Source organism: Trichosurus vulpecula, chromosome 7 (genome assembly GCF_011100635.1).
Source record: "Trichosurus vulpecula isolate mTriVul1 chromosome 7, mTriVul1.pri, whole genome shotgun sequence".
Taxonomy (NCBI): Eukaryota; Metazoa; Chordata; class Mammalia; order Diprotodontia; family Phalangeridae; genus Trichosurus; species Trichosurus vulpecula.
The window spans coordinates 94,549,901-94,574,954 of NC_050579.1; the positions used below are offsets into that span (position 1 = coordinate 94,549,901).

At 37.3% G+C, this 25,054-nt stretch overlaps 1 protein-coding gene across 1 annotated transcript in view; it reads right to left on the reverse strand.

The window, feature by feature from the left end:
* Window positions 1-25,054, reverse strand: part of SLC22A3 (solute carrier family 22 member 3) — a 140,872-nt gene that overhangs the window by 38,027 nt on the left and 77,791 nt on the right. Inside the window, exons 4-5 of the mRNA XM_036769199.1 lie at window positions 22,314-22,482; window positions 21,340-21,457 (exon numbers count right to left, since the gene is read on the reverse strand). Of these exons, the coding sequence (XP_036625094.1) occupies window positions 21,340-21,457; window positions 22,314-22,482 (287 nt within the window). The remainder of the gene's footprint in view (window positions 1-21,339; window positions 21,458-22,313; window positions 22,483-25,054) is intronic.

Genomic DNA, 25,054 nt, shown 5'->3' on the forward strand with positions numbered 1-25,054 from the left:
TAAGGTTAACCAGCTGCAGCTGTGGGAAGCATAGGTCATGTGTGTGAACATTTCATAAAAACAAAATTAAGAATTTACCAAGTTTGAGCAGGGTGACAGGTAGGGGGAAGGGGGCATACAATTCTTAAGCTTTAAAATCTAATACAAGTGACTCTGATAAATTAATAACCTAATAACTTTTAGGGGGATAAAGTACATAAATTAAATACTAATATTTAATGCCCCACATTAATATAGTTAAATGCAGTGATAAAGATCTTCACAATAAGAAGAAAGTTGAGAGTATTAACAAGCCTTCATTATTTGAAATACAAATGTTTCAAAACATTGAATGTAAAAGCAAAATATACATGCTCTGGTACCTATGATGTTTAATGAGATGCATTAAAATTCATGTAAAGAAACTAATCTGTAGGGTAGCATTCCATTATTCATTGATTCAATAAACATTTATTAACTGTCTACTTTGGGGCAGCTAGGGGGTACAGTAGATAGAGAGCTGGGCCTGGAGTCAGGAAAACCTGAGTTCGAATCTGGTCTCAGACACTTACTAGCTGTGTGACCCTGGGCAAATCACTTAACCTTTGCCTCAGTTTCTTTATCTGTAAAATGAGCTGATGAGGGAAATGGCAAACCACTCCTGTATCTTTGCCAAGAAAACCCCAAATGGGGTCATGGAGAGTCAGACTGAAATAACACAACAACAAACAATAACAACAGTGTCTACTATGTGCCAGGCATTGTGCTAAGTGCTAGGGGTACAAAAAGAGGCAAAAGACAGTCCCTGCCCTCAAGAAACTTACAATCTTAATGACTCACAAATCAAATACTACTTAAAGAGCAGAAGGAACAAAGAGTAACTTAAAAGAAAATGTAAATACAAACCAAAGTCACACTCAGAGTAAAAAAAAAGTCTGACCTCAACAACTATTTTCTTTTAGACTTCTACTGAATTTTCAAAGAAATGTACAGTTATAACATGTGAATTCTTTCTAAGCTCAGTCCCAGAATTCTGGGACTCAAAGGGCTCAGAGATTCTCTGATTCCTCCTCAGTATCTGAGAGCCAGGGAAGCTCTTCCAGCCCCCACCACTCCCAGAAATCCATAGACTTAAGACAATTAGGAGGGAATGAGGTCTATTCTATAGCATTTTAGATTACCAGGTGCATAATTTATCTCAGAAATGAAAGATTAAAAATCCTCAAGTCAGTTAACTTATTTTCAATGAATAAAGTTGTAATCTTGATGTGGAAGAGGTTGGTGGCTTTGCCTTTTGGCTTTCATAGGTTAGCTTTCATTTATCTTGTTGGGGGCCAGGCCTCTTTCCTGGCCATTTCCATACTATGTATCTAAGTGAATATTAACCTCTTCACTCTCACTTCCCTTTCTTGCTCTCCTTTTATGTCTTTTTCCATCTGAATGTAAGCTCCTTGAGGGCAGGGACTGACTTGTCTCTTTCTCTCTCTCTCTCATCTCTCTCTTGTCTATTTCTCTGTTTCCAACTTTCCCCTCTCCCCATCTCTTTCTCTGTCTCTATCCTTCTTGCCCCATCTCTCTCCCTCTCCCTCTCTTTTATCTGTCTCTGTCTCTCTGTTTCTGTTTCTCTCATTGATCTAGATATTTATTCTATCTAGATTTAGAGCTAGAAAGAACTCTAAAATCTAACAGCTTCCATTTAGAGATGAAGAATGGAAGTCCTGAAAGATTAAGCGATTTGCCCAAGGTCACACAAGTAGTAAGCAGCACAGTCAGGGTTGGAATCCAAGTTCTTGGCCTCCAATTTTCAAGCTTCTATTGCTTTACTGTGATTCATCCATTTCTGTGGGTAGAAGCTAAAGGTCACAGGACCAAAAAATTTGGAATTAGAGTAGGACAAGAACTTAGAGATCATGTAGGCTAACATATCCATTTAACAGATGAGGAAACTAAAGCCTCATGAGATTGTGGGTTCATCTCTCAGCTAAGATTCTACAATCCTGGGGGGTGGAGCCAAGATGGCGGCTGGAAAGCAGGGACTTGCATGAACTCCCCACCAGGTCCCTCCAAAAACCTATTAAAAATGGCTCTGAACAAATTCTAGAACTGCAGAACCCACAAAACAGCAGAAGGAAGCAGGCTCCAGCCCAGGACAGCCTGGATGGTTGCTGGATGAGGTCTATTGCACACAGAGCTGGGAGCGGAGCAGAGCCAAGCGTGGGCGGTGGCAGGACCAACCAGATGAGGAGCCGGGCGGAACAGGCCCTAGCACCCTAAATCAGTGAGCTGTGGCAGTTGCCAGACTTCTCAACCCACAAACACCAAAGACAACAGAGAAGGTTAGTGGGAAAAGCTGCGCAAGAGTTCCCGGTTCAGCCACCGCCCCAGGGCTCAGCAGGTGGTGCAGCTACAGAACTACAGCTGCAGTTGCTTCTGGCCCCAGGCCCACCTGGTGGGAGGAATTAAGTGACGGATCAGAGCAGGAGTGCCGAGCCTGCTGAAGATCTGAGTCAGGTTCAGGCTGGTGGTTCTTGAGGACCGAGGAGTGCTGGTGTGGCAGAGCTGGCTGTATAGAAAGAGCTCTGAAATCAACGGCGCATCCCCTCAAGTTTGGAACAAAGTACTCTTTACTCTACAAGCAGTCATACCCCACTGAAAAACTCAAGGGTCAAGTTAGTTGGCTGGGAATATGGCCAGGCAACGAAAACATACCCAGATTCAGTCTCAGACTTTGGAATCTTTCTTTGGTGACAAAGAAGACCAAAACATACAGCCAGAAGAAGCCAACAAAGTCAAAGAGCCTACATCAAGAGCCTCCAAGAAAAACATGAACTCAGGCCATGGAAGAGCTCAAAAAAGATTTGGAAGAGCAAGTTAGAGAAGTAGAGGAAAAATTGGGAAGAGAAATGAGAATGATGCGAGAAAACCATGAAAAACAAGTCAATGACTTGCTAAAGGAGACCCCCCAAAATACTGAAAAAATATTGAAGAAAACAACACCTTAAAAAATAGACTAACTCAAATGGAAAAAGAGCTCCAAAAAGCCAATGAGGAGAAGAATGCCCTGAAAGGCAGAATTAGCCAAATGGAAAAGGAGGTCCAAAAGACCACTGAAGAAAATACTACCCTAAAAATTAGATTGGAGCAAGTGGAAGCTAGTGACTTTACGAGAAATCAAGATATTATAAAACAGAGTCAAAGGAATGAAAAAGTGGAAGACAATATGAAACATCTCATTGGAAAAACCACTGACCTAGAAAATAGATCCAGGAGAGATAATTTAAAAGTTATTGGACTGCCTGAAAGCCATGATCAAAAAAAGAGCCTAGATATCATCTTTCAAGAAATTACCAAGGAGAACTGCCCTGATATTCTAGAACCAGAGGGTAAAATAGAAATTGAAAGAATCCACCAATCGCCTCTTAAAAAAGATCCCAAAAAGAAAACTCCTAGGAATATTGTAGCCAAATTCCAGAGTTCCCAGGTCAAGGATAAAATACTACAAGCAGCCAGAAAGAAATAATTTGAGTGTTGTAGAAACACAATCAGGATAACCCAAGATCTAGCAGCTTCTACATTAAGAGATCAAAGGGCTTGGAATATGATATTCCACAGGTCAAAGGAGCTAGGATTAAAACCAAGAATCATCTACCCAGCAAAATTGAGTATCATGCTCCAAGGCAAAATATGGATTTTCAATAAAATAGAGAACTTTCAAGCTTTCTTAAAAGTAAACAAAAAAGAGAAATCATAAGGGACTTACTAAAGTTGAACTGTTTTGTTTACATTCCTACATGGAAAGATGATGTGTATGATACATGAGACCTAAGTATCAGAGTAGCTGAAAGGAATATGCATATATATATATATATATATATATATATATATATATATATATATATATATATATGTGTGTGTGTGTATGTATATATATACACATATGTGTGTGTATGTATATATGTATGTATATATATATATACATATATATACACAGAGGGCACAGGGTGAGTTGAATATGAAGGGATGATATCTAAAAATATAAACTCAAATTAAGGGATAAGAGAGGAATATATTGAGAGAGGGAGAAAGGGAGACATAGAATGGAGTAAATTATCTCACATAAAAATGGCAAGAAAAAGTGGTTCTATAGGAAGGGAAGAGTGGGCAGGTGAGGAGGAATGAGTAAATCTTGCTCTTATGAGATTTGACCTGAGGAGGGGATACCATACACACTTAATTGGGTATCTTACCCCACAGGAAAGAAGGAGGAAGAAGATAAAAAAGGGGGGGGGTGATAGAAGGGAGGGCAGATAGGGGGAGGAGGTAATCAAAAAAAAACACTTTTGAAAAGGGACAGGGTCAAGGGACAAAATTCAATAAAGGGGGATAGGTTAGGAAGGAGCAAAACATAGTTAGTCTTTCACAACATGAGTATTGTGGAAGGGTTTCATGTAATGATAAGCATGTGACCTATGTTGAATTGCTTGCCTTCTTAGTGAGGGTGGGTGGGGAGGGAAGAGGGGAGAGAATTCGGAACTCAAAGTTTTAAAAACAGATGTTCAAAAACAAACAAACAAAAAGTTTCTTCATGCAACTAGGAAATAAGATACACAGGCAATGAGGAGTAGAAATTTATCTTGCCCTACAAGAGAAGAAGGGAAAGGGGGATGGGAGAGGAGTGGGGTGACAGAAGGGAGGGCTGACTGGGGAATGGGGCAACCAGAATATATGCCATCTTGGAGTGGGTAGGAGGGTAGAAATGGGGAGAAAAGTCATAATTCAAACTCTTGTGAAAATCAATGCTGAAAACTAAATATATTAAATAAATTAAATTTTAAAAAAAGATTCTACTGTCCTGCTTTGAGAACATTTTCAGATTTTAACTACTGGGCTGGACCAAGTAAAGATACTAGTGGGGGATGGGGAGGCACTAAGAAGAATATAAACTAGTTTACTATTCAGGGGGACCTCAAGTGAGCCCTCTGACATTGTTGGACCATGCATGAAGAACCTGTGTTCAGATCACTATTCTAGTTGGTGGGGAATGTATAGAGTTTAGATTAAATTCTTCCCCTACCCTCACTGAAGGCAGCTTGTGGCACAGAGTATCCTCTGAGCCTGGAGTTAGGAAAACCTGAGTTCAAATGCAGTCTCAGACACAAGCTGCGTGACCTTGTACAGGTCATTTAACCTCTGCCTCAATTTCCCCAACTAGAAAATGGAAATAACAACGGCACCTACCTCCCAAAGTTTCTGTGAGGATCAAATGAAATAATATGTGTAAAAAGTGCTATTTGCTAAGTGCCTGGCACGTAGTAGGTGCTATATAAATTTTCCTCCCCTCATGGAGCTTATAGATCAATGGGGGGATATGATATAGATAAAGATTGCTATGCTTCATGGCATTGCATGTAAACCTAGTGAGAGAGACTCTTATGGCACAAGGTACACTTTAGGAAGATTTCTTACTTTTCATGGCTTATATGCTGCTACCCAAGGAAACATGGAAAAATTTCTAGAAAGTACACATGGTACACTGTTGCAAGCACACAGCTCACCCTAGTTTTATTATGGGAGAGGGGGGAAAACCCCACGCTGAGAAGCTCAAATGAGCAATCATCTCCCAAAGAACTATGTGAAATTCACAATCGTATTTCCAAATATGGGGATTTTGTTCCCACTTCAGGTCCCAGCCAACAGTTCCAGAAGTTGCTTCTCTATTGGTGGCTTCAGATACTTTTATTACCTTTATGCTTCCCTGTATCTAGGAGGTGGCTTGGTCGCTGTCCACTGGGATGATTCTGCTGCTTTCTGCTGGTGGGCAGTTACGACTAAGCACAGCTTTTGTCTTTGCTAGTCAATTTCCAGTCTATGCAAAGGGAGTTTAAATGGTTTGTGGTCTAGCTCATATCTCTTTCCAGTCAATCAACAAATATCTACCAGAAGGTGGATTCAGCCACTGTCCTGCCATCAATATGATTGTTTCTTGACAAGGCAGGCAAAACTCTGTTGTTCAGTTGTGTTCTTCACTTGGTAGGAGGAAGAAACCTCAAGAATTCCCCTTATCTGGTAGGAATTACCGATCTCACTGTGGCATTAGGGTTTTCTTGTTTCAGGACCAGATTGAGTCTTGTCGAATCTACTATGATTTTCCCAACAGCTCCTGAACACATTCACCAAATTGCCCCCAAACACAACCTATTGTGCCCTGGTTTCTTTCATGATACTTCCCATCAGGAAGTCTATATAATTTTACAACTCTATATCCTGCATGGAAAATCAGTTAAGTGTTGCTTTGCTTTAACAGAATAGATAAGCTTTAAGATAAAAGGCATGAAGATTAAAAGATCAAAAGTTAAATAGGAGAGAATTAGGTAATATGTTGGAATTCATTGTATTTTCACTTCTTGTACATACTCCAAATAGTTGTATATTGTCTTCCCTCTGTATCTCAAGTGCTTTTTAGCTTCATTCCGTATTTGTTGGATCCAGTTGACTAAAACACTTCAAGATGTCCAGTGACCAGTGATTCATTTTTATGGGGCCCCCACAACTGACAAGGTTCACATTGAGTTGCCCTGCCTGTTGCTCTGGGTAACAGTATACAAGCCAAGAAAGATAAGAAACTTTTCCAAAGTGTACTTAGATCCATTGTGCCATAAGAGTCTCTGTCACTAAGCTCACACAGAATTATCACCTGGTCATCAGCTTTCTCTTGATAAGGCTCATTTCCCTGAACTTAGGTTGGTGGACCACTTGGATAAAGAAGAGTCTGTTGATGGGTTCATATTTTAAGCTTCTCCTAGGCCTCCTAGATGCTGACACAGCTTGAGTCCTACTGGACCCTGGGGTCCTAGGGTTATCTACATGCCCTAATTAGGTATCATAGGAAATTAGTGGAAATGGGTAAAACATATACTTGGTAAGAATGTCATCAAAAATCTTTGCCAAAGACCAAAATGTCAAAAAGAAACATCAAGTCCCTTCAATTTCGTGTTTGGAAAGGTATGGAACTGGGAGCCATTTCACTATTAGTTTTGGACCTAAACTTTCCTCACTAATTCTGAGTAAGTAATGAAAGATATGGAGAAAGTCAGTTATTATTCAGTAGAAGACTACCTAATGGTTAAAAGCACAGAATTCCCTAGAGGGGTGGCAGATAGATAGGAGACTGTTATGAAGAAGTAGAAAATGTAATAGTTGTAGTTAATAGAGAGGGTAAAGTACACCAACCTGACCTCCAAACTTTAGATAAGACTAATAACAACCAACATTTACATAATGTTTTAAGGCTTGCCAAGTGCTTCGTTTAATCCTCACAAGAACTTGGGAGATAGGTGCCCATCCCCATTTTATAGATAAGAAAAATGGAGTTAATTGACTTCCCCCAGGGTCAGACAGCTAGAAAGTACTTGAGGCAGAATTTTAAGTCAGATCTTTCTGATTCCAAGGCCAGTGTTCTATCCATTATGGCGTCTAGCTGCCTAAAAAATTGTGTAAAGCAACACTGTACTGAGCTAACAGACAATAAGGCTTTCTTCGATACATTTCTGTAAACACATAGTTAACAGCCATAGTTAACAGCTAGACTGGTCTAAACTGCAATTAGAGTGTTTTCCAAATTACCCAGGATTCAGTTTTTAATTATATGCAAGCAATGCCCAGGGTAAAACATTCTGAAATGTTCTCCCAAACCCAATAATTAACTAAACATTAAACTTAAGTATTTCCCAACTAATAATGTGGAAAAATAATTTTTTTGTTCTAATAAAGTAACATAGATGAAAGTAGATCAGGTTAGGTAACAAGCTATATTTCACCTAAAAATTGCTAACAACTCCTACCCTCACAAAACTTTAAAAAATGAGGCAGAAATTAAGAGAATATGAAATGTAGGAAAGGAAATCATTGTTTGGGGTCCCTGAGGAATCCTTCTGAAACTGGGAGTCCTTTGAGGACTTTTCAAAAAAGTAAATTTACAAGGTTGATGACTGCTGGTATATGCGTGGTGCCCTTGTTTTATGGGTAATCTGATTTTTGTTAGTCACCTATGACAATACTGTAAAATGGATTTAAATGGCCTACATTGAATTCACATTGGCTAGTCTTACTAGACATATGGTCCCCCAGATGAAGCATATGCTCTTATTTGAATTTTCTTTAATAGGAATAAGGATAGGAGTGGACCTGTGATTTCACTGCAAAAGGAACTTCCAGGTGAGGAAATTCTCTCAACCAACGAAGGCTGACACTGTCTCAAATGTGCAGTCTTAGAGAGCTGCCAAGAGCACTGAAAAGTTAAGTGACTTAACAAGTATCATCCAACTAGTATGTGTCAGAAGGAAGACCTGAATCCAGTTCTTCCTGGCTTGGAGGGTGGGCTCTTTGTCAAAGACAAATCTCTCATTATTTTTATTTTTTTAATTTTTTAATTTAATATTTTATTTTCTCCCCAATTGTGTGTAAAAATAATTTTAATTCTTTTTTTCCAAATTTTTTCAAATTTCAAATTTTTCAAAATTCAAATTTTCCAAATTCTCTCTCCTTTCCCTTCCTCCCCATTGAGAAGGCAAGCAATTTGACATAAATTATACATGTGTAGTCATGCAAAACACATTTCTATCTCATTATTTTAAAAAGAAATGTTTCTATGACAGAAGTTTGTTGACTTGTTGAAGTTTTTGAAGGGAATGTTTTCAGTCAAATTATATTACCAAAGTGCTTTACAAAATTTCAGGAAAGCAGCATATGTGGTAGACCCTCCAATTTCATTTTTACACAAAAGGAGAATTCTGTGTAGAATTGACTATGAACAGACTATGTAGAAAAGCAGCAAAAATTGGCACACTGCAGTGTCATTTCCAGACTCTCAATTTCCCTCAATGTTTCCTTAAGACCCAGATTATAGAATATATTGTATAGGAGCTCTTAATCCTAAGTAAAAAGAAAAACAGTCACTTTTTAAGATAGTAAAATGATTGTATACAAATGTTGCTCAACTCTTTGAACTGCTACAACATGAAAAACTTCTTTCAAGGTCAGTGAAACACCAGGATATATTATGCTCTGGTTCATTTCATTGAATAAGCAGAAATGTAAGAGATCTTTAAAGTTGTTTCCAGGGCATTTATGACACCCCAGCTTCTACATGGGTCCCAAGGAAACATCTGACCTAACTTCACATGTGCTCTGCACACAACTGGTACTCAATTTTATTGACTGGCTACATCTGATTTGTGTTCATCACAAACCATTAAAAAATGTTTTTATTCTAAGGTCAAGTTTACCCCCCACAAATGAGCGAGTGGATAAAATGGAGCCACAGAGTTCCAGCTCTTTCATGACCCACTGTATGGATCTAGAGTTCCCTCTTCTTCCATTACCACTGATGGAGAAGAAGAAAATTCCTTTCATAGAAAGCTGAGTTGTTGGCTCCAGCCTCCTTTTCTTAACTCACTACGATTTTTTTCCTCCCTGAAAAGGGTCTGAAAATATTCTCCTTTTTGGGACAAGCTACAACTGTCTCATATATTCTGGGATCTTTATTTCCCAGATCCTTCTGCAATCTGGGAAGTTCTCAGGGCATTCTCTCAATCAATTTCTCTTTTGCTATTACAATTGTCTCCCATTATTCACTCAAACAGTTCAAACATGTTAAAACTCTAAAGGGGAAAAATAACCAAGTATCATGGCTACTTTTCTACTGAGTTTATCTTTCCTAATCTCAGGCTTTTAACAGTTCTGATTCTCTGGTACATGATTGGATGAAAAGTAGGATAGATCTAGAGTGTGGAGGAATCTAAGAGCTCATATGGTCCAGTTTTTTCATTTTACATATAGGGAAACTGAGGCCCAGAGAAGTTAAGTGAGTACATATGCTAAGATTCAAACTCAGAACAGTGTGGCAGACCTGGTCATTGAACTCAAGGTGTGGGACTCCCAAGTTCAGCACTCTTTGCACTGAAACCTGTTGGCACCAGATGTGATATAAGGGGGCCATGGATCACTTGGCCAGGAATTCTCCCTCCTACTATAGTGGATGGATCTAGGTGGTGCAGGAGATACAGCACTGAATGTAGAGATAGGAACACCTGAATTCAAGACCTGCCTCAGACATTTACCAGATGTGTAGTCCTGGGCAAGTTATTCAAATTCTGTCTGCCCTAGCTCTTTCATCTGAGATAATAAAAGCAGCCACCTGTCAGGGTTGTGAGGATCAAATAAGATAAAGCTCTTACAGTGCTTCGCAAACCTTAAAGCATCATATAAATGCTAGCTATTATTGCTATTTATCATTGTTTATCATTATCTTCCGTTGTATTTGTGTCATCCAAAAGGAAAAATAAAGATAGCCATAGTGAATATTTCTCCAATAGTAAGGTACCACCCAGAAGTCCTACTCTCTTTAGCTTCTCTTTTTCACCCTCACAGCCTTCTTTACCTAACCCTTACATCTAAAATTGGGCTTGTGATAAATGTGGTCCCAATACTTTTTCCTCCATATTATCAGTAATTTCTGATTGGTTCTTCATAGTTACATCTAAACACAACTTTTGTCTTTGCTAGTCAACATCCAGGCTATGCATAGGGAGTTTAAATGGTTTGTGGTCTAGCTCATATCTCTTTCCAATCAATCAACAAATATTTATTAAGCATTCACTATGTTCCTGGCATAGTAACAGGTGCTGGGGATACAAGCACAAAGACCGAAACAATCCCTACTCGATAGGAGCTTCCATTCTGATGAGGGAGACAGTAAGGATATAAAGAAATGCACAAATAACTAAATGTAGCATAAATATAAAGTTGATAAATATAAATATATACAAGATAGTTACTGGAAGCAACTTCAAAGACAAATGCCTAGGTTCTTCTAAAGTTTGTGCTTGTTTGTCACTGAGGCTGTAGGTTATATATTCACAAAGAGCTTGGAATTTTCTCATTTAAAAAAAAAGATGATACTGAGCCAGTAATACAGAAGCCAGACAGTCAGGAACTTGACTCTTGTCTCTATAAATGGGGAAGGCAGAGGGATTACCAAGAATGTAGTGCAGCGCGGTGAGTATCCTGTGGACATACAAACAAACAAAGCTCTTCCATGACTGGTATTACTTAAAATACGTTTGTGTGTGTGTGTGTGTGTGTGTGTGAGTGTGTGTGTATGTGTACATGTGCATGCCTGTGTGAGCACATGCATGTGTGTACATATAAATGGAAAGAGAGAGAGAAAAAAGGATGAGAAGGGAAGAGAAGAGGAGGAAAGAGAAAGGAGAGAGAGAAAGAGGAGAGAGGAAGTTAGTTCTTGTCATTAACATTTTCAGTATTTAACAGGTTATTGGTTTGGCAGTTTGTAGACAAAGTAAACCAAATAGGTTTACATCACAATTACCATGATGTTCAACAATTAATCTTTCTGCTATTTTAAATGAATCATTAATGTACAGAAAATCTAGATTGAATGTTTTATTAGTATAGAGGCTAGTTTTGGTTTACTTTTTTCTCTAGGTGAAACAGAACATGATTTAAAACTTACTTTAAAATGTTATAGTTGAAATTTAGAAAAAAAGATATTATTAACTGTATCAATGTATAAGTCAGCATACATTGAGCAGTACATTGTAGAGATATAAGAATGGGGTGAATGGGAGAAAGATGTCTCAATGTCCTACTGCATGTTAAAGAGTTTTAAAAATTTGCATGGTCAACCAGTGAATCTGATTCTGCTGCCCACACAACAAGGTTGGAGAGTGTTGGGAACTTTGGAACACCCCTTTTCCCAACATCCATTCATGGTTAAACTCTCCTAGGAGCTATTCTGCCTGTGTCTGTTGTAATGGGATGCCAATTTAGTATTCAGTCACAAAACTCTGGGGAATGAGCATGGGGAAGGTATTTTTGATTTATCTCCTTCTGAGAGACCACTTAATATAATTCTGTTTTCATTTCATTTTCATAGGTACCTCTTGTCCTTTTTATTCCATACTGTCTTGATTAAACAAAAGTAATTCATTTGAACAGCATTAGTATTGGATAGTAGTACCTCCAGATTAATTGCCAATAGTGTTTCTCTCCATACAATGAGATACTACTGAAGTGGTACAGTAGATGGTGTACTGAACCTGAAGTTAGAAAGATCTGGGTTCAAATTCTGCCTCAGTAATTCCCTAGCCCGTGTGATCCTAGGCAGGCCAATTAATTTCTTGCCCTCAGTTTTCTCATCTGTAAAATCAGGTTAATAATAGCATGTGCTTCGTAAGGTTGTGGTGAGTATCAAATAAGGTATTTTGCAAACTCTAAATAGCTATGTAAATGCTGCCCATTAGCAAAGCATGGGTCTGACTGTCACTTTTTAATTTTAGAAACCTCCATAGCCCTCTATCGCCTCTACAATCAAATATAAACTTTTCTTTTAGCATTTACAGAGTTTCATATCTGCTTCCAATCTATTTTTTGCAGAATGATCTCACTCAGCCTCATGCATTGTAGGGTCCAACCAAACTGATCTGCTCGCTGAACGCATTACATGACTTTCCACCACTCACCTCCAGTTTGCTCAGGCCAGCTTCTGTGCCTCAGTCCCACCTACAGGGTGTCATCATCCTTTCTAAAATAAGGCACCAGAAACTGAACACAATACTCCAGTTGGGCTTGGGCTAGGGCAGAGCACAGTGGGACTATTATCTCTCTGCTTTAGGACATAATCCTTTTGTTAATGCAACTTAAAACAACATTAGACTGTTTGAGCTGCCACATTACACTGTTGACTCACACTGAGTTTTCAGTCTATCAAAACCTTCAGCTTTTTTCATGATCCATTGTCTCATTTTGCCTTCCCATATCCTTTATTTGTACAGTCACAGAACTAACATTTATTCCTATTAAATTTCGCCTTAGGAGATGCAGTTTTAGCCTAGTAAATAGACGATTGACCTTGTAGTTAAAAAGACCTTGGTCTGACTCCTAAGCTTTTCTACATACTGTATGACCTTAAGCAAATTCCTTAAACTTCTCAGTAACCTAGTGAACCTACAAATCAGAGAAGAGCTCAAGATCTCCCTCAGTGGGGGGAGTTTCCGCAATAGGAATTCCATATGCTGATTTAAAATCCCATCTCTGTACCAAAATAAGTTTAATTTTATTAGAATTGGTCTCCTTGAGAGGATGGTGCAATGGATGATTCTTTGGGATGCTGATTCTTTCATATGGTACAAATAGCCCATCCTTCCTAGCACTGTGTTATCTGCAACCTGATAAGCATTTTCTATGCCTTCAATTCAAATCACTGATTTAAAAAAAAAAGAAGTTGTAATGTTATAATGGAAAAGCACTAGATTTAGGAGACCTGGGTTTGAATTTTGGTTCCACCAATTACTAGCTGTTTGATCTTGGCCAAGTCATTTAAAATCTCTGGGCTTCTCTTTCCTCAGCAGTAAAGTGAAGCATTTTGACTTCAGGGCTTCTTAAACTTTTTCCACTTGAGACCTCTTTTCGAGTTTTGGCAGTGTTTGTTGGCATTGCATGGTATGAGAGCATGTGCAATGCAAAGTGCTCATGCTGTGTGTTCAGTACCAAGGCTGCAATGAAGCTGCACTATGCAACATGGGCAAGTGCTGCCAGGAACACCTCAGATTCACTATGCATTTGATTTTTAATTAAGTTTTGGTTGTTGTATGTTCAAACTTTTTAAGTTGCCAAATTTTTCATATGGGGTTGTGACCCACGGTTTAAGAAACACTGGATTAGATGACTTCTAAAATCCCTTTCAGCTCTAAAATTCTAGTTCTATGTTGAAAAAAAAGGACTAAGGGACAGGCACTCCCTTAATGCTTCCTCTAAGAGGTTGACAGTGACCCACTGATTCCTTCTGTGGGTCTTTTCAGTCAGCCAGTTCTGTGTCCACCTAACAGTATTTTTATCCATTCCACATCAAGGATATTGGGGGAGATTCTGTTAAATGCCTTCTGTTGTTCAGGCATACCATATGTCTATGACATCTTTATGGTTACTAGTCTAGCAACCTTTCTTAAAAAGGAAATAGGGTTAGGCTGGTATGACTTGTTCTTAACTGAGCCAAGCTGACTTAAAGTGATTGCTATTTTCTCAAGTGCTTATACACCATCCCTTTAACTTATTCTAGAATGGAGGTGTCAAACATGTGGCTCACAGACACATACAATATACAACATTTCCAAATATGGCCTGAACCAGATTAAAATGTAACTGGGAAATATTTAACAAAATGGATATTTAGCATCACGTTTTAAAACTAAGGCAGGGATTCTTCTGTATAGATTAGGGGCCCCTGTAACTATTTGAGTTTGATACCACTGTTTTAGAATTTTACAGGGAATCAATGTCAAGCTTATTAGATAGCAATTTGAAGCATCCGACTTCTTACCCTTTTAAAAAACTAAGGAAACATTTGCCTCTTTCTGGTCCTGGGCACCTTACTGATTTCCCTCGATTTTTCAAAGATTATTAAAAGTGGTTCAGAATTCACATATAGAAGTTTTTAAGTAACCATGGATATAGTATGCTTGGGCCATAAGAGTTAAACTCATTAAGCATAGTTAGGGGCTCTCTTATTCTCCCTATCACTTATCTTGGATTTTACTTCTTTGTTGACAACCTTTGACCTAGCTTTTCCAAACTGAAAGTCATTTCTTTTGGTTAAAAACAATGAAGTAAAATAAGGGTTGAGTAACCAATCAACTCTCTCTCACCACCTATTACCATAATCCCATACCCAATAATTAGAGTGGCTACCTCTTCTTTGTTTTCCAATCCCATCCTCAAACAGCTGGAATAGTTCTTATTACTGTCTTTTGAATTCACTAGGTAAATGAAGTAGAGCCATAGAAGATAGAATTATGGGCTTTGAGTCAGGAAGCCCTGAGTTCAAATCCTTCCTATAAATATTCAGGAGTTAGATGATTTTGGGTAAGTTGATTAACCTCTTATGTGTTTTACTTCTTAATAAAGAAGCATAAGACTTCTTTACTAAGTTTTACATAGATGGGTTGCAACAGAAGACATGAATATTTTAATATGTATATGATCTTTCTTTTGTTGACCTCCATGGATTACGTACCCACAAATGGGATGGATGGGCCAAGAGATATGAACAATTTAGTAACTTTTCTAGCATAATTCCAAATTATTTTACAGAGTGGTTTGATCAGTTCATATCTCAATCAACAGCATATTATTTTGTATATGTCTTCCCAAAATCTCTTCGACATTTATTGAGTCTGTCTTTGCTAACTTAATGAGTCAAGTATGTTCTATTTTACATTTTTCTTTATTAGTAACTGGAATTTCTTTGCTATAGTGAATGATTTTTGTATGTGTTGTGAAAAATATTCATATCCTTTGATCACTTATTTAATGAAAAATGACTCAGTCATGTATTTGTTGTTGTAGTTTAATTGATTAGTTGTGTCTGACTCTTCAGTACCTTATTTGGGGTTTTCTTGGCAAAGATACTAGAGCGATTTGCCATTTCCTTCTCCAGCTCATTTTACAGATGAGGAAACTGAGGCAAACAGAGTTAAGTGACTTGCTCAGGGTCACATAGCTAGTAAGTGTCTGAGGCTAGATTTGAACTCAGGTATTCCCGACTCCAGGGCTGGCACTCTATCTATTGCACCACCTAGCTGCCCCTTATATCTATAATAATTCTCTATAGATTTGGGATATTAGACTTTTATCAGAGGTGCTTGATGTAAAGATTCCCCACCCCCCCACCCCCCCAATTTGGCTTACTTCTTATTCTAGCTGCATTGGTTTTCTTTATGCAGCTTTTAAAGTTTATATGGGGTGTCCCAAAAGTCTTAGTGCCATTTTAAGCTTCAATAGTTTAAAACTTTAAAAGCTTGTATAATCATAACTGTTCATTTTTCCTTTTGTAATCTCCTCTAATCTTTGCCTAATTATGAATTCTTACTCTTAACCATAATTGTGAAAGATATGGCCTTCCAATTTCCTTTTTAAAAATTATTCTGTGGCTATCCGTACTTTATTTGCTTAATCATTTGGAGTTTATTGTAGTAACATGGTATAAGATGTTGGGCTAACCTCATCTTCCACCGAACTCTTTGCAGTTTTCTCATCCATTTTTATCAAGTGGGGCGTCTTTCTCAGTAGTTTCTCTCATTGAGTTTATTGAACACTGGGCATTTGCTTCATATTCTTACTAATCTAGTTTCTTCCCTGATCTGTTGTTGTTGTTGTTTTTAACTATCATCATATTATTTTGATGGCTGGCAGATCTGGTAATGTTAATAGTTAATAATAATAATAGCTAACATTTATATAGCACTCACTATGTGCTAGGTACTATATGACATTTTATAATTATTCTCTCATCTGATCCTCACAACAACCATAGGATATAGGTGCTATTATAATCCCCATTTTACAGCTGAGGAAACTGAGGCAAACCGAAGTTAAAAGACTTGGCAAAGGTCACACAACTAGTATCTGAGGCTGGATTTGAACTAAGTCCTCTGGACTCAGGTTAGGCATTCTATCAACTGCATCACTTAGCTGTTAAGTTGCTTTTCCTCTCCACCCCAGTATTTTCCTTAAAATTCTTCTATACCTAGTATTTATTTATTCTTGACCATTTGTTCCTCCAAATAAATTCTGATTTTTTTTAGTGTAAAAAAGTAATCCTTTCATATTTTGATTGGTCTAATACTAAATTTGTAGATTAATTTAGGTGTTGTCATTTTATTATATTGGTACAGTCTAGCCATAGGTGAATAAATGTCTTCTCAAATATTTGTCTTTGATTTCTATAGAGGGTTTCATAGTTTTATTTATATAACCCTTGTGTGTGTTATTGTAGGCCAATTCCCATATATTTTATGCATTTTGCCATTACTATGAATGGAATTTTTCCTTCTGTCATTCCCTCCTGATTTTTATTAGTATTGTGTCAAAAAAACTCAATGATTTTTGTGGGTTTATTTGTATCTTGATAGTATACAGAATCTATTAAACACCATGATTGGTTTCTTTGCTGATTTTCTGCACTTTTCTCTAAGTAAATCATCATATTGTCTATCAATGGAAGATTTTGCCTCCTTTTCACCAATGCTCATCTACTTAATTGGTTTTATCTTATCGCTATAGAAAACTTTTTTTTAAATCACTGTATCAAATAGTGTGGAGACAACATAACCTTGTTTTACTGGGAAATTTTAATGGGAATTTATTGGGAAAGTTTCCAGTGTTTCATGATTACAAATACTTCTGGCTTTTTAGCTCTATTCCCCTTTCTTTCTCATTAGATTTATTTTATTTTTTTATTATTTATTTTTATTTTATTTTTTTGAAGGGGGGGATGGCAGGGCAATTGGGGTTAAGTGACTTGCCCAAGGTCACACAGCTAGTAAGTGTGTCAAGTGTCTGAGGCTGGATTTGAACTTAGGTCCTCCTGACTCCAGGGCCAGTGCTCTACTCACTGCGCCACCTAGCTGCCCCTCATTAGATTTATTTTTGACTACAATATCAGAACTTAACTGAAGACTCTCCCAACCCCCTTGACCCTACTTCCTTTGTAGAATGTAGGCATTTCCCAAATTTAAAATTCACTTTATACTTTGTTCTGTGATCCCCGTTCTTATGTAATTACAATCTATATTACTTGCTTCCAAAGGTTCCTGTAATTTTAATTTGCCAATCAATTCCTCCTTATTGTTAGAAAAGATATACTCTTAGGGCAAAAAAGTCCATTTTGTTGGTCATGCAAGGAATGACATAATAAGGAATAATCTAATATGGTATAAAAGGGCACCAAGAAAGAACCCTTGATTTAAGTTCTTATAATGGTAGTAACTTTCTTCTAGTTACAAACAGAACCCTCTTCCCAAACCCATGAGAACTTTTAAGAACATTTTCATTCATGATTTCTTAGGCTAAACAAAGGTGCTTTTCTGAGTGTTGACAGTTGTCCCACTGTATTTCCAACTTGCTATTTGAGTCACAGGATCATATATCTACAAGTGGAAGGGACCTAAGACTCTACCTAGATCAATTACCCCATTTTACATATGAAGGAATTGAGGGGTAGAGAGGTTACCTGATTTGCTATGGAGTTAGTGGCAGGGCCAGGATTCAAACTTAGTTCTTGTGAATCCAAGTTCAGCCCTTTTTCTATCACCCAATCTGAAATTTCCATGTGAAATAATATGAAGCAAATATAAAAATTGGTTTTGTACTGCATGCCAAATACTGTTATACAAATATAATGCAAGGAACTAATATGATATTACAGACTATTACTATCTTTGGGTATAATTACCATCTATATGCACATAGGGCTGGATTTGAACTCAGGTCTTCTGGGTGATTAAAGAGATAGACTACACTTAGATTTTGCATGGCCACATTATAATTCCAAGATTTAGAGACAAATAGAACTTTTTTTATTGAAGGTATTCTCTGTAAGAGTGAGAGAGATACACTTTGAATATAAAGAATATGATTTGGTCTCTAGTATGACTTGATCTAGGCTTTAACAAGGTAGTTTATGATGAAGTTGTATTATAATATATTCTAAGAGTAGATGCTTTGTTTACCTAGCATCTCTACATCACAAATTTTCTCCCTGTCTTTTTCTCATTCTCTCTCAAAAAAGGCTGCAGACATACTGCTTCAACTTAAAGAAAGCTTAGTTTTACTTTCAAATCTGACTTTTAAATGAAATCATCTGTCTGCTTGCTCAGAAAAAGAAAGCATCACTTTTCCTCATGGTTCATAGTGTTTTACAAGCACAGTCACACCAAAAAATATAATTACTTCCCTATTAATCTTCATAAATCACCTTTATAGCACTTCATAACGTAGAAGTAGGACCAGATCTATCTATGTATCATCTATCTATCTATCTGTCTGTCTGTCTGTCTGTCTGTCTATCTATCTATCTATCTACCTATCCTGTTTATGGATTGGACCAGGCAATGGTTCATAGAAGACACAAAATATCTCCTTTACTTTTTAGTAGGGGCATTATGGCCAAGAGGAAGTGGATCTGGTCTAGGGCACAGCCTCTCAGCAGCATTTACCATAAGAAAAAATGAGCAAGTTGTTATGGCACTACATTTTGCCAGAGGCATTTCATTCCAGGAGTTTTCTAAAATTTAGTGTTTCTTTTAAGCTTCTGTTTGATCCAAGGACAGCACTACTAACCAACTTTAGTTTAGGCTGGATACAACTTTAACTTGGGGAAATTAGGCAATGTTTTAAGGCATGAAGTGACTACAGAAAGGCAGACCCAAACGTCCATGTTGGTGGCCTTAACAGTAAATGGAGACTGCTACACAACTTATTCAGAGGTAATTATAATAATAATGATAGCTCACACGTGCATACACTTTTAAGGCGGTAGAGGTGTAATTATCCCCATTTTATGGTTTGGGAAACAAACTCACAGATTACACCTGGATTGTCCAAAGGTCATGCTAGTAAGTGTTGTAGCCAAATCTCAAAGACAAGTTTTATGACTAACTCCACTATCTCATACTGCCTCAATGAGCAGTGGTAATTTTGATGGTGACAAAAATGAAAGAATAAACCATGAGGTTGTTTAGTGTAGTGACTTTGTAAAGAGAAGTCTTAATTTCATCCAAGTAAGGGAATAGACTTAGAGATTGATAGATGCCTTTTATTATCGGCGAAGGCTAATGGTGTCTCAAAATTCCCATTTTAACATATATTTAAATTCCTCAATCAGCAGAATTCTAAGTTCATATATGATTGACCAGTTCCCATTTAACTGTAATTTGAAAGACAGATGTAAAGTAGATATCTAAAGTAGTCTGATCCAAGTAGGAAAAAGGAAACCTGACCAACAAAAGCTTCTCTTGGTAGAAATATCTTACTAAATAAAAAATGTTATTTGATCCTAGAAGTCAGGTCAAGATTCACTTATTCCAAGAAACCTTACCAGACTAATCCTACCATCCAATGGTCTTTCCTTACCTTTGTTTTCCCTGAGTTTGTATTCCTCGAGTTCTTAAGAGTCTATAGCTTATTATCACACACCTCTTTATATGCTGTCTGGTATTTATTCTCTAGTCATTTCCAATGGCTCCCAATTACTGATAAGATCAAATATAAATACCTTTATTACCCACTTGAAATTCTTTACATTCTGGTCTCTTCCTAGCTTTCCAATCTTTTAACATTTAACATATTACTCCCCCTCTCCATACTCTATGACCTAGCCATACTGGTTTACTTGCTGTTCTTCACATAGGATACTCTGTGTCTTCCTTCCTTTGAACCAGCTGTTCTGCATGCCTGGAATCCTCTCCCTTCTAACCTCAGCTTTCTTTAGGACTCAGCTCAAGTTCCATCACCTTCAAGAGACCTTTCCTTGTTCCCACTGCTGTTAATGCTTTCTCCTCTAAGGCCAACTCCCATCTACTCTGTATTTGTTATGTAAGTATCGACATATACAAATATCTACATAGATATATTGCACTAAGACTTTTGGAACATCCTGTGTGTATATACTCATATGTGTGTGTATCTGTACATATACACATACACTCATTTATGTGTACTTGGATATATGTGGGTTTATTATGTATACACATGTGTATATGTGTGCATACACACTCTGCCCATTAGAATGTAAAGTCCTTGTGTGTGTGTGTGTGTGTTCAGAGACTGTTCTTGATTTTTCTTTGTATCCCTAGTACTTAACATAGTACCTGGTGTATAGAAAGTGATTAAGAAATTCTTGTGGATTGATGTGCGTGTATCTCTTCTCTATTGGATTATAAACTCTCCAAAAAGACTATTTCTTCTACTGTTTTCGTAACTCCCAGTAAAGACAATTAGGACAGTGCTGTACAAACACAAGGCACTCAATAAATGCCCATGGCGTGTCTGAATGAACACATATAAATCCAAAGACTGAAAGTTTACTTTACTGTTCCAAAAATATTTCAGATAAATGTTGTTTTGCATTAAGTTTAAAGAAAAATCCTTACCCTAACTACTGTGTCAACAATAGGTCATAAGTACACATTGTACAGTCAATAAAAATCTATTATGTAATGGTATGTGTTCAAAGAAATAATTGTAACATCAAAGCATGAAACTGTTACCAGCTGACCACAAACAAAAAGCTAATACAACTTAAAAGAATATTTCTTCTCTAACCCCTCTTTTTAACCCTTTTTAATCCTCTCTTTTAACCTCCTTCAACCCTTTTTTTCAAGTCAAAACAAACAATTCAATCAGACATTTGAACAATTATTTCACTACCTAAAATCATTTTTATCAAATACGCAGGTGTCATGAAAACAAATCTACTGATTTTAATGGAAGATAAAATAGAATTACCTCTGAGTAATTTGGTGAGAGATATTTCCCATTGTACTTGGCAATGCTCTGCAGAATTTTCAAGGCCTTTTCTCCTTTCTTCCGAGTGATTAGCCATCTGGGAGACTCAGGAACCACCCTGGCAAAGTAAAGAAGTTGGTGAACTATGTCTAGACTTTTCAAAATTTTGATATTTGTGCTTTGTTTATTCTTTTTCCCTCTCTTCAAATGGGATCTTGCTATTGGCTAAAAAACCAACCAACCAACAACCCAAAAAGCAAATTCTGAAGATTCTGAGAGTCAGGTAGTAAGTAGGTTAAGGAAAATTTCACCGACTGTATTTCCTACTCACTTGTATTTGGAAAATCATACTTATTTGAGGACTTTCTGAGGACACTCTAAATGATAAAGCATTTGATAAATTCTATAAATTGAAGAAGCTAGAGGAAATGAAGCAGTTTTTACCTCCCTAGTCTTGTCTCTCCAAGAAGGAAAGTTTGAAGAAATGGGGTCAGAATGAATCATTAATAACTAATAATTTGATTAATTATTAATAATTTATTCTATTCCTTATGAATTTCTAATTGTTAATTTGTTAACTTTTGTTTAATACTATCTCAGTTGATAGATTAATTCTGAATGGTCTACAGTTAACTGGAGGAAATTTATCCACACCAATAAGATCATAGATTCATCAAATCATGAAGAGAATCATGTATTTGTTTGATTTTAATGTTCTTTTTTAATGATAGTCATTTGTAAGATTTCACAAAACAACTAAATGTGACACATGCCTTCATTTATCATTTTATGCTTTTTGAAAAGCCAACATATAACAAATTGGTCTTGGTTAATTTTCAAAATTTCAAACCTAGGATACAGTTTTGAAGAATTGGAAAATCTCCCTTACTTTTGGTTTTATTATGACTCTGACTCCAAAGTGTTGTACCACCATAAAGAATACATAACTATAACAATGACCATGATCATATTACCAGTAATAGAGAAGGAACAGAAAGTTGGGCAGTGTGATGGCTAGCTGGATCCCTTGCCAATTGGGGATAAGGTAAGCAATCCCAGGGATAATTATGATTCCAAGGGTGAAGAACATTTGAATCACGATTCCCACAATCCTTCTCTGTTTTGAACCAACCATTTCTGTCACTGAAGAGAGAAAAACAAAAGAGGTTAAGAATGAAAAGGAACTATTGTACAGAAATACATTAGACCAATAACATCCATTAGGTGCTAGATGTATATTAGTTTGTTGGGTTGTTTGTCTGTTGTTGTTTGGTGGTATTAGAACCACCACAATCATTGAAATCATGAACAAAATGGTTTGCAGATATATAACAATCCACATCTATGTAGTACTTTGCAATTTATAATACTATAAGGTAGGTAGTCAAAGCAGTATTAATTTGAATTTTGGGGGTGGGTAGATAAATGAGTTTAAGTGACTTTCTCAGGGTCATACAGCTATTAAGTGTCTGAGGCCAGATTTGAACTCATGAAGATGTCTTTCAGATTCCAAGCTCTATCCACAGTGCCATCTACCTGCTTTAACATGAGAGCATACCTCTTGCTTTCTCATGTTTTCACAGAGATATCCTTAATAAATGAACTATTTTTTAAAGATGAGAAAATAGGCATATGTGTTGCTAGTAGCTACCGTCTTCTCAGTCACTTTTTTGGGGGTAATAATATCATAGATTATCTTTTTATTTTCTTGGAATCTTTCTCTCTTTGAGATAAACTTGAAAACCGGATCGCTTTAAAATAATTTTCTAGATATTTGCTTGGGTTCAACTATTCTTCTGAATTTAATCTTCACAAATGCCCTCATATGTCCTTACCTATGTCCTCATATAGGTGCCACTGGCTATTGAGATGATAGGAGCCAAATGTAAATATTTCACTGTCACTAAAAATAAAGAATTGTAACAACACTGAAACTATTCCATTTCACATTTATTTTTGTTCTCCCTTGCAGTCTCATTTATAAATGCTTTGGGGATCATTTGCCTTAACTGGGACTCACGCTCTGCAGAATCATTTTCTTCTCAATTGTTTTTTGCTTGCGGTGTCTGAACATCCTTCTCTCCCATGTTTTTCACATTAGCCTGGGTGATAAATTCCCAATGTCTTTGGCAGTCTTCTTCCTTATCACATCAAGAAATCACTTTAATACTGCAGTTGCTAAGTCCTATGTAATCCTTATTGTGGCTCCCTGATATTTGAATTGTTTCTTTCTGGCCACTTGCAGTATTTTTCCCTCGACCTGATAGTTCTGAAATTTGACTATAACGTTCCTTGGAGATTTTATTTTGGGATCTCTTTCTTGAAATGATCAATGGATTCTTTCAATGCCTATTTTGCCCTCTCATTCCAGGATATTAGGGAAGTTTTTCTTGATGATTTCTTGAAAGACGCTGTCCAGATCATCCTTTGGATTATAGCTTTCAGGTAGTCCAATGATTCTGACATTGTTTCTCCTGGATCTATTTTCCAGGTTGGTTATTGTTCCAATGAGGTATTTTACATCTTCTATTTTTTCATTCTTTTGAATTTGTTTGGTTGATGCTTAATGTCTCATAGAATTATTACCTTCCACTTATCCAATTCTAACTTTTAAGGGGTTGTTTTCCTCAGTTATCTTTTGTACCTCCTTTTCTATTTGGTCAATTGCACTTTTTAAGCAGTTGTTTTCTTTTTCTAAACCACAAAGCTGACTCTTTTTTCATAATTCTCTTGCATCACTCATTTCTTTTCCCAATTTTTCTTCTACCTCCCTCGTATGATTTTAAAGTTCTTTTTTCAGCTCTTCCATAGGTTCTTTCTGGGCTTGAGACCACTTCCCATTTTTCTTTGGGGTTTTGCCCACAGGTAATTTGATGTTGTTTTCCTCTTCTGAGTTTATATCTTCATCTTTCCTGTCACCATAATAACTTTCTATGGTCAGATTCTTTTGTTGTTGTTGTTTGGTTTTTTTTTTTTTTTTGCTCATCTTTTTCAGCCTTTTTCCTTTCTTTTAAATTTAAGCTCTGCTCCCGGGGTGAAAAGGCACTGTCTCAGGCTTCTTGTGCTTAGGGCTTCAGGCCCTGGCAGCTTACCTGGTGCTCAGCTGGGGTCCCAGTGCTGGTGTCTGGCATGTGTTGAAGCCAGTGGGGTATTCCTGTTTTGTATTCTGCCTGTTTATCCACACTATACTGAAGTACTTGGTGGTCCTTGTTTGCCTGGGACTATGCTGAAGCAAGTGGTGGGGCCTGGCACCAGTGACTGCCCATTTGCTTAGGCACTTGTAGGGTTGCCTTTATTTGTTTGCCTGGGGCTATGCTGAAGCACGCAGAAGTTCTTAGAGCTGGCATCTGCCCATTTCCCTGGCTGTGCTGAGGCACATGGGGGTAGGGGGTTCTGGTGTTGGCATTTGCTTGTTCCACCACACTGGGGCTCAGGATCTCCTGCTGGTTTGCTGAAGCAGGGCTTGCTGAGATGCTTCCTGTACTAGACTGTGCTCTCCTTTTACCTAAGTGAGACAGACCTTTCCTGCTGACCTTCCAAGTTTCTTGGGCTAAAAGATTGTTTCACCCTATCTTTTTGCTGGATCTGCTGTTCCAGTATTTATTTAGGGAAGCTCTTTTATGGTTGTTTGGAGGTGAATATAGGAGAGTTACAGTGATTTCCTGCTTACTCCACCATCTTGACTCCCAGAAGTACTGTTGTAACTATTCTTTCT